This window comes from Amphiura filiformis, chromosome 9, assembly GCF_039555335.1.
Source record: "Amphiura filiformis chromosome 9, Afil_fr2py, whole genome shotgun sequence".
Taxonomy (NCBI): domain Eukaryota; kingdom Metazoa; phylum Echinodermata; class Ophiuroidea; order Amphilepidida; family Amphiuridae; genus Amphiura; species Amphiura filiformis.
In genome coordinates, this window is record NC_092636.1 from 56,227,362 (window position 1) to 56,237,813 (window position 10,452).

A 10,452-nucleotide genomic window follows, 5' to 3' on the forward strand; every position below is an offset into this window, starting at 1 on the left:
TGCGATACCATAGCCAAATGTCCCTATTTTTACGGAAACAAAAAGCATAAAAGAGAGCGATTTGCCATGTGTCCCTATTTTTGCACAAATGTGACTATAGTAATATATAGGAAATTCAGGATTATCCCTATTCTCCAGGAATTTTTCCCATTTGTCCCTATTTGTGAGGTTTTAGGGTTGGCAGGTATACCACTCCAATAAAAGTGAGTCCAGTTGAATCTAGATTTATTTATTTCCAATTAATTTATTGTTTCTACCTGAATGAATGATAACCTTTACAAATGTATGAATGTTTATATAGTGATTGGTTAAATTAACTTAATTCATAATATCTGTTTTTCAAATGAAATTTAGAGAAGTATTACTCAACAATGACCAAGATGATTAAAAAAAAAGATAAATCTGTTTTGTATGGAAATATCATGTGTCACAAAACAGACAAGAAATTTGATATAAAATGCAGAACACTAATTTTAGTTTAAATGCAATTTTATCAAACTTTTAGTTTATATAAGAATATATTTATTATTTACCGGTAATAAAGAATTTGTCTGTATGCAAACATTTGAGCACCATAACTAGTATTACAAATGTCAGGTTCAGGATTCAGCTTAAAACATTAAACTGATGAATCTTATCTCCATAAGCTTAAACGATATTTTACTAAACAATTGTGATATGTACTATGTAATGTTTTAATTTATTTTCGCTACAGTGTCCATTCCAAATAACCGACCAAACGCCTATGAGTACTGTTGTTGATATGTTTAGAAAGTTGGGTTTAAGAACTTGTCTTGTTACACATAATGGGTAAGTATAAACACACAGGGACAATTTTTACATTTATCTTGCTATGTATAAAACAAGTATCCATTACATGCACCTTATCCTTTACTGTGGGATATATCCTTTACTGTGAGCAGCCAAAAAGACTGATTTTCATTGTCTAAATCAATATATTATTGAAAAATAACACCTTGATGTTATGCAGAAGTACAGTCTACAAATCAAATACTTTGAAAATTTGTGTGATTTATTGTTGTCAATGAGTTATGTACATTTTACAAGGGTGAAATGGTTTCAGCCCTCTTTACAACATAACTCAAGAACTACAGGACCTACAAAAGTTTATCTGTGATATTTGAATTCTTCTACATGCTCGCTATGAAATGATCAAAGCAATTTTTGCCAAAGCTCACTACCATTCGTAGAATGCTGCTGCAAATGACCAAATCGCAACAGTTGCAAATAGTTAACCTAACCTTAAGTGGATCATAATATTAGCTCTTGCCCTTTGATAGAAATTGGATTTCTAAAGGGTTGACAAGGTATTGTTGGTCGAAGCAATCTAAAAATCGATTTTTATTATATAGATCAATATATTATTGAAAATTCACACCTTGATGTTTTGCAAAAGTTCAGTCTACAAATTGTATACTTTGCAAACTTGCTTAATTTATTGTTGTTAATGAGATGATGTACGTTTTACAAAAGTGTTGTTGTTTCAGCCCTCTTCACAACGTAACTCAAGAACCGCAGCACCTAAAAAAGTATATCTGTGATATTTTAATTCTCCTACATGCTCGCTATGAATTGAGCAATGCAGTTTTTGCCAAAGCTCACAACCATTCATATGATACTGTGAACTACCAAATCACAACAGTTTAAAATAATTAATAACCTTAATGTATACAGTTTAATCACATGTTGCTGTGCAGCCAAGGTCAAAGATCTTACTTTCCATATGATATTTGGCGTTGTCTGAGACTGAAGTTGGGGAAAAAATAGTCGCTCCTGTTACCCAGGCATGAGAATTTTCAGTTTTAAAACTGAATTCAGGTATTTTTAGTCGAAGTTTCCGCAACTTTATTTAATTTCAGCCTAGTTTTGGTACTTTTTGCGGTTGCCCAATTTCACACACATTTTCAGTTTTTTCAGAAAATTGCAGTCTCATGCCTGAACTTACCCGGAAAGGTAAAAATGTAGTGAATGCTTATAAAATGCTTGACTCATTAATTGAACATGTTTTTTCTAGCTCAATTTGTAACAAATTTGTTCTGTTTTCTTTCTTGTTTTCAGGAGACTATTAGGCATTATCACAAAGAAAGATGTACTGCGTCATATAGCTTTATTAGACAACCAAGATCCCGACTCAATTATGTTTCATTGACCCCGCCTGATCACCGGTAGTAGTGTCGTCATTGTATAGTACCTATTGTTTGATACACCTAATATGATGTGTGATGTGGTTATCCAACTTACTGCAACTTAGACTGAAGAGATCTAGAACAGCTTCAATACTGATGTCATAGTTTGCATGACTTAACTGATGCCAGTGGGCATCATTTGGGCCTGGTTTTACTGGGACAATTGTGAGTTTCTTAGCCCAAAATCAAGGTGGAATTTTTATTTTATTTACAGGGTCAATTTTCAGTTTTACACTATTTTGGCCCAAAATACAGGTTTTTATAAAATTTGAAAATTGATTCACAGGGCAATGCAAGCTGTTTTCTGCCTGTAGATGGAGCTAGCCAGTCAGGTGAATGCTGTCTAAGTGGGCACTATGCACACCGACACCGCCTGGCTAATAATTATTTGGTGCAGAAGGGACACTAAAATGAATACACGGGATCGATACACGTGAATTGCTATGCACGATTTTGATATCAGACGAAAATCTTCTGATACCGGGTTAGAAAATGATGAATATCTCCGTCATGATTTTTTTTTCTCAAGAAACCAGATTTGGTCTCATAAACTTGGAAATACGTGTTGAACAGATATGATAGTCGCTAGAATGCGCTTTGAAAATTGGCCGTGCGCTTTGAACTCAAAATTTGACCATTTTATATTGCGTTGGTCCTGTTATGGACTACAGCGTGCAGCGTGTAGTACAGCTGCACTCACTGTAGGCAGTATAAAAGTCGATGACCATTGACCTCAATGGGGTATACAAGCTTAATCACGCACAACCAAGATCGATTACCCGGCTATTGTGAGTAGCTTTAGTTATGTCCCTCGACTAATTATTAGTTTAAAAGAGCTTTAAAGGTTTGAACCAAATGGCTAATCGTGGCTGTGGATTTAACCTACCATGGCGATTCCTGCCATGAAGATATAGGGTCGATGACACTGTGCTATGCCTGCTGTACCAAGGTTGAAGGTCATAAATCATACTAGCAGTCACAGTGATTGTGAAGACAAATCACTGAGTGATCAGATGATGGTGCAGTCTCAGCCAAAGTCACAGAGTGATGTGTGATTGAGTTGCCTTAATTCAACTGATAGTGCTGATGGTATCTTTGTGACTGCTGATTGATATATCTATATCTCTTGATATATGGTTAGTCCCTTTCCTGATATACTTTTGTTTGTCTTGGTGAATCAATGACATCAACACATTGAGGCAGCTGTCCCTCTCTTTCGCACATCTATGTGTCATCTTAAACATGTGCTTGTGTATGCCAGCGCTTTAAGCTAATGCTTATGATTTGAAGCAGTGCCCAATGAAATGTGTACTGACGTCGCTGACTCGCCAAGATGAAAAATAATACAGAACGGACTGAGTGTAGAAGTCATCAAGCATATAGGCCTAACCCATCAGTAATCCAACCATGACAAGAATAAGTAAACCAAAGCTACTGTTGAGCCTTCTATTGAGAACACAGAGTGAGCTCCAGTACTATCAACATAGAGACATGGAATGTCAGAGAACACAGAGTGATGAGCTCCATACTATCAACATAGAGACTTGGAATGTCAGAGCCCTGAAGAAGGCAGAATACTAGGAAATGCTTCTTGAATAGTCCAGGAGATTTGATACAGATATCCTTGGCTCTGTGAGACCGCTGACAGACAGGGATATGGATTTATAGAATGTTTGAATATCTCTATTAGATAGCTTTTAATATTACATCTCATGTCAATGTTCCTTATTTTCATGACTGCTTACATGAAGGTAGAACATGTTTTCCCCCCAACAACAGTAATTTCTTTCAATTTTTGACATATGTGATGCAATCAAGCAAAATCAGTCGGAACTCTGGAATATTGATTTCGAGATATAGCCAAACACAGGAAATATTTCCTTTTGTTTCCTTTTGTTTTGGAAACTCTTTAATTGCTCTTATCTTTGGAACTGGCTGTTCAATTTCAATGGATGTTCTGCAAAATGCACCTTTGTATATGCTTTTTACTATCCTGTAAGAAACTGAAAATTTAATATTTCTGAGTTCCGACTGATTTTGCTTGATCGCATCACATACATGTTTTTTATAACATTATAGTTTATTTGTGCTATTCCAATACCAATATTATGGGCTTTCTTTTTTTATGTCATGCCATTTTAAAATAATGATTTCTTTGACCAAAATTGAATTTTATGCAAAATTTCATCTGTAGAGACACAATCTCACATAGTTTTCCACACTTTATTAATACTTCCATACAGCTGTAGTATGGTAGCAGAGAGCAAGGTTAGATACATTTTGCTAGTTAGTCTTTTCCTATCTCCTTTTTGAGATTTGCTTTTGGTGTGTACAAAATGGACACCTGTTGGGTGTAAATTAGCCTAATTCACACACTCATTCTAACTGATGTAGCCAAATAAACAGAATAATTGATATGTAAGTGATAAATTGAGCAAGTAACTTAGGGTTTTTTTAATCAAAAGAAGTAATTACCAATTTGAGATTGTTACCTAAATCGGCATCATGAGAGACACAAGCTATAAAGTGGTGTGCACCAAATCAACACAATAATTACCAGTCAAGCAAGCAAGTTTTAAATTTTTCTTAAAACTAGTAAATATTACTTGGGCAATTATTTATGCACTGTGTAATCAAGCATAATATTACTGAAACCCTCCCATGGGTAGGCAGGTATTTGCTTATACACACATGTTATCATATTGGTTTATATGGTATTCCTCTTTGTAACCCACAAAATGGCTTGTTGTTAAGTTAATTATATTCTTTATTAATTTACTATTTGCCGTAGAAATAGTGATGTAACAGGATTAATTACCTTAGCAATGGGTTTACAATTTTTTTTTTTTAATGTATTGCCCTGCATTCAAAAATAGTGTAAACCCATTGCTCTGGTAATTGATCTTATTACATCACTACTTCTACAGTGAATATGAACAGTTGTCAAATATTTGTTGATTTATTCATTTAAACAAGATCAGGTAGTTTGTATTAAGACTTTATAACATAGCTACAGGTGTATATGTGAACAGTATAGAGATTTATATATTCCCACTTGTACATAAATTATTTGATAATGTATAATATTTGCTGATAATTATTGATACAAATTGATTGTAAATTAGGCTAATCCATTTACAGTCCACACTCCCCCTGTGGAAATTCTTTTGTAAATATCTTGCACAGGGAGTATGAATTTCAAATGGAATTAGCACATTAACCAACTTTATTTGAAACTCATCCTCCCTCATGGAAGATTAAGGTTGAATCTTTCCCAGAGGGTGTATGAAATTCAAATGGAGCTGCCTAATGAGTTCATTCCATTTGAAATTCATACTCCCCTGTTGAAGACATTTCTAATATCTTCCACAGGGAAAGTGTGTATTTTAAATGTAGCAGCTCATTATGTGTATTAATTGAATTATTTTGTGCAATACCCAACAGTCACTTATCTTGTTTGATAATTCTTATGTATATTTGAAAAAAAATATTGTCCACCTCACTCTTGTTAAAGATATGTTTAGAATTCATTGTATACTTTAGCAGAAATATTTACAAGCTTTAGTTAAGTTGCAGAGTGTATGCACAGGGTTGTAGCCACTGCACTCTGCACATGACAACTGACAAATACATAGTGCACCCAATCAGCACCTGAACTAAAGCTTGCTGTGTCAAATAATCCGGTACTAATATCCAAAATTGTAGATGACAAATTTATTGTTCTCATTTCCAGGTTGCCTAATACTTTTCCAGCAGGGAATTATGAATACTCATGATGCCACAGACTTGAAAGAATTTGGAGTTTTGAATTTTGGGATTTGGATTTGTAATTTTGGATATTAGAAGCTACAACGATACAAATGCATCCATTGTTCTTCCTTATTCGAGTATATAGAGTGTTAATGTTATTGACAACGACCACATTATTTGATGTATAACAGTAAATGTTTTATTTTGCAACTGGCTTCTCTACCATCAAAGTACAGGGGTGCAATTTTGTTACAACTTGGAATCAATTTTGATTTTCATGACATAATTTTGTAAGAAGTAATTGATTCTCATCTAATTACCCTTAAATTTTACACTCAATTTTGATTCTCGCAAACAAATTTCAGGGGAATCATTGTGAGAATGATTCTCCGATTGTTGCCGAAATTGCACCCCTGAAACATTCCATAAATCGAGTTGAAGATAAATCTATCAGGCTAGTGTTGACTTGGTTCAAGTCTTCATAACAGATGTTGTAACTCCTATCGTTAGATTATTAAATGGTGTATATTATGCCTAGGCTTTATTGTCAATTCTTTTGTTGAAGTCCAAATTTGACTGACAGCTCTATTTTGTGGACTTGGGGTTTTCTCTATTCAGATCTGACTGATCATTGCAATTAAGGATTCTTGTGATGGCTCAGCGGCACAAAGACGTATGTCCATTAGTGTATGAGTGCATGTAATATGCTTTTTTGTACATGCATACATGTAGATATCACAGGGCAATCATACATACAGCAGCTAATGGACATGTGACGTGGTATATCGAAAGCAGACCCTTTTGGGCAGGATCGTAAATGAAGAATAGCAAAAAATCTGCCCGGGTGTGATTTTTTCACAATTTGCGAATTTGTGATGTTACTAATGTTTAAAATATTGTCTGATAGTTTCAGACCGGAGACTTTGAGACATTTGTCAAGGTAATTCCTACTCGCAACATAGTCAATAATATTTTAAAGGCCAAAATCTCAATTTCCAATTTTATAATACCATAACTCAATATCTTCGCTTAGGAATGTCCAATTTCATTGGGGAAAAGGGTGTTTTGGAGCAAAATATCTCTATGTTTAAGATATGTAAAAACCTCAAAATTGATAACCTGCCCAAAAGCGTCTGTTTTTGACATGATATGTCCATGTGCTGCTGAGCGATCACTTAGTCGTTGCTTTGCAAAGAACAATCCAATTCATTAGTTATAAACCAGTTGCTCATCATTGATGGTGAAGAAATACAGCTCTATAATAAGCACTTTATATTAGCAAAATAAAATATCCATAGAAATAACATATTTGACTACGTCTTGAAACTGGGCGTTCCTTATACTATTTTGTTAGTCTTGGTGAGGCAGTGACGTCAACGTGTTGAGGCAGCTGTTTCGCATGTAGCATCTTTAAATGTGTGTGTGTGTGCAACTGCGATTTTAAGCAGTGCCCAATGATATGCGCACTGACGTCCATCACTGCAGCGCCAAGGTAAATAATGGTATAGTTCCAGTTTATTGCTTAGGGACCCAGCAGATTTCTAAATGTATTTTACAGAAAGTGTGTTAACATTGAAATTCACATGATTTTGCTTGAAATATATTCCTGCCTATATACAACTACCCTGAATTCCTTAAACCATAGTTATATGTGTGTTTTTATACAACATTTGTGTGTAATTAAATGACCTAAATTATAAGAGAAAATTATATTATTATATTGTGTAATTTTAACCATGAACCTCTCCCTTCTTAATATAACACAAGAGATTATGTTGAATATGTAATGCAGCCATAGTGGTCAAATTGTGCATCCTATATTACCTGTATAGCTGTTACTGAACCTATTCTGAGTTTTCTTCAACCACTGTGATTGACTGATAAAATAGGGGAACACACACCAAAACAATCCCATCAAAAGTTTTACCCTTCTCAGGTTTATCTTTGTACCATGTTTACAAATGTCTTTGTAACCATGGGGATAACTATCCCCTATAAAAGTTAGTTTCCCTAGTACTGATGTGACCTATTCCATTCTTTTGCAAGTCATTATCACTATCATTATATTCAGTTCCAAAGACACCCTGTTTTTTGCTTGTTTGCCCAACCCCATATACCGGTCCCATATATTTTGTGTTTTCCTTTCAAACACCTACTTTTTTTCCCCAAAGACCTACTTTTTTCCACAAAGACTACACATATTTCTTGTTTTCCCTTGAAAGGTCAATTTTTGTGGAAAATTCCTTGTTACAACGTCCTGGGGCTTCAATAAAGAACAAATGATTACCGGTAATTGTGTTTTCAACTGATTGAATGTCGACCCAGGTTAAAGAGGAAATATAACAAACAAACAAACAAACAAACATCCCCAAAACTGTTTTTAAGCCTTTGTTTTGTGTTACTTGGAAGAATATACATAACAATATAGGATGCACTTCTTTGCCATAAGGACTGGTTATAAAATCCTAGCACTTGGCTTCTGTTGTTTAACAATAAATTATGTTAACAAAGAAGTTTAATGACTGCTGTTGTCTTCTTGTGTGGTTTTATCTTGTGTCCAGCAATTTATACAACTCATCTCAATCCCATCATATTTTGTGAAATTACCTCAAAGTTGCAGCATCATTTATTGCGTAAAAGGATACTTTTCAATGTGTATCGACCGTACAAAATGCTCTCCGGGTTGAAAAGACAGAGTGATGCCATACACAGAGTGTTACAGAGTGATGCCATACACTGACCACCACTGTAAGGAGAACATGTTAGCCTATGCAATTTCACATCGCATAATACTTGAATTTGCAACTTTTCATTAGCACACAATATCAAACTAACAAAATTCTAATGTTGATATCAGTTGCTTTTATTTAAGTATGTTCCTGTATAAGACCACCCAATCAAGTAGGAGCTTTTTTTTTGATGGGCTTATTTGAATTGACCTTATGCGGTGAATCCCATAAGCCTTTGCGAGTACATCCGAGAACTCGTCATTTGACGTCACGCCGATCTACGCTGATGCACACATCGTTTATCGAACATCGTTACTGTGCATTACAGATCAGTGCTATGTCAAGTGAAGAATTCTCAGGTGTATTCGCAAAGGCTTATGGGATTTACCAAAAAAGTCAATCACCATAATGAAAAACTTATTGGCTGTATGAAATATTTTAAGATTTTTCAAGGGTTCTGTGATATTGTAGTCATTTAGCCTCTTCCATAACAAAAACAAACTATTAGTCTAACTATATTCATCCATAGAGGTGATGAAACTGAATTACTCAGCCCACACCAACTATTGTAACAAGTCAAGCTCAACAGAGACGGGGGCCGGGATCTTCCAAGGATTTACGACTGTCTTCTAGAAACACCAAAATCATCCATGTGTGAAGAAGACAGTCAGCCAGTCATTACTGCCTGAGGATTGTAACTGTTAGCTATCAAAAATATTAACAGGTAAATATTTTCTTGGTTAACTATTGGAATATTGATGATGACACTCCAAGCAAAACACAATAAGACTTGCGGACACATAGAAGTACAAATATCTTTGTCTTTATTAAGTATATTCAGTCAAGAAATGATCCATTAGAAAACTGAAGCATGTTCCCAATCAGTCTTTATAAAAAAGTTGGAAGCTGTAACATTTCATTGGATGGCAATACAGCCCAAGGACTGTATGTGCACCTGGTTTAATGTGAAAGTACTTAGTTCAGAATGTATTAACTCGGGAATGCAAACCTTACGGTGCAATTATATTATAATTACCAAATATAAAAGAACTTTCCTTTCGGCTCTCTTCATCAGTAGATAAATGTTAAAGGTATATAATTTTGGGCATTATTTTGATCGTCATAATCTATATAATAATACTGGTAGTCTGTCTGTGACTCTGTCTGTCTGTCTGTCCGCCTATTTTCTCGGAGACTAGGGGTCGCACGTTCCTCAAACTTGGTGGGTGGGTGCAGCTTGACCCCAGACAGAACAAGTTTGTATTGGTTAGTGGGTCAAGGTCACCCGAGGTCATCCAGGGGTCAAATGAGTAAAAACGGTTTTTCGCAGAGACTGGGGTTCGCACGATTAGTAAAAACTGTCGTATGGGCATGAAACTTGGTGGGTACAGTCAACTTATAAAGTCAAATTTTGGACGGTCATTTTGGGGTTATCCAGGGGTCATCCGAGGTCAAAATAGTAAAAAATGTCGTATGGGCATGAAACTTGGTGGGTACAGTCAACTCTTAAGAGTCAAATTTTTTACGGTCATTTTGGGGTCATCCCAAGGTCAAATTAGTAAAAACTGTCGTATGGGCATGAAACGTGGTGGGTACAGTCAACATTTAAAGCCAAATTTTGGAAGGTCATTTTGAGGTCACAAGGGGTCATCTGAGGTCAAATGAGTAAAACTGTCCTATGGGCATAAAACTTGGTGGGTACAGTCACCATCAGCCAGGTAATCGCGACAGCCGAGAACCGCCAAATACGGGTAACCGCCTAGTTA

At 35.3% G+C, this 10,452-nt stretch overlaps 1 protein-coding gene across 1 annotated transcript in view; it reads left to right on the forward strand.

The window, feature by feature from the left end:
- Positions 1–2,561, forward strand: part of LOC140161201 (H(+)/Cl(-) exchange transporter 4-like) — a 94,818-nt gene extending 92,257 nt beyond the window's left edge. Inside the window, 2 exon segments of the mRNA XM_072184650.1 lie at positions 716–810; positions 2,080–2,561. Coding sequence (XP_072040751.1) covers positions 716–810; positions 2,080–2,170 — 186 coding nt within the window. The 3' untranslated portion in view covers positions 2,171–2,561.
- The last annotated feature ends 7,891 nt before the right edge of the window (positions 2,562–10,452 follow it).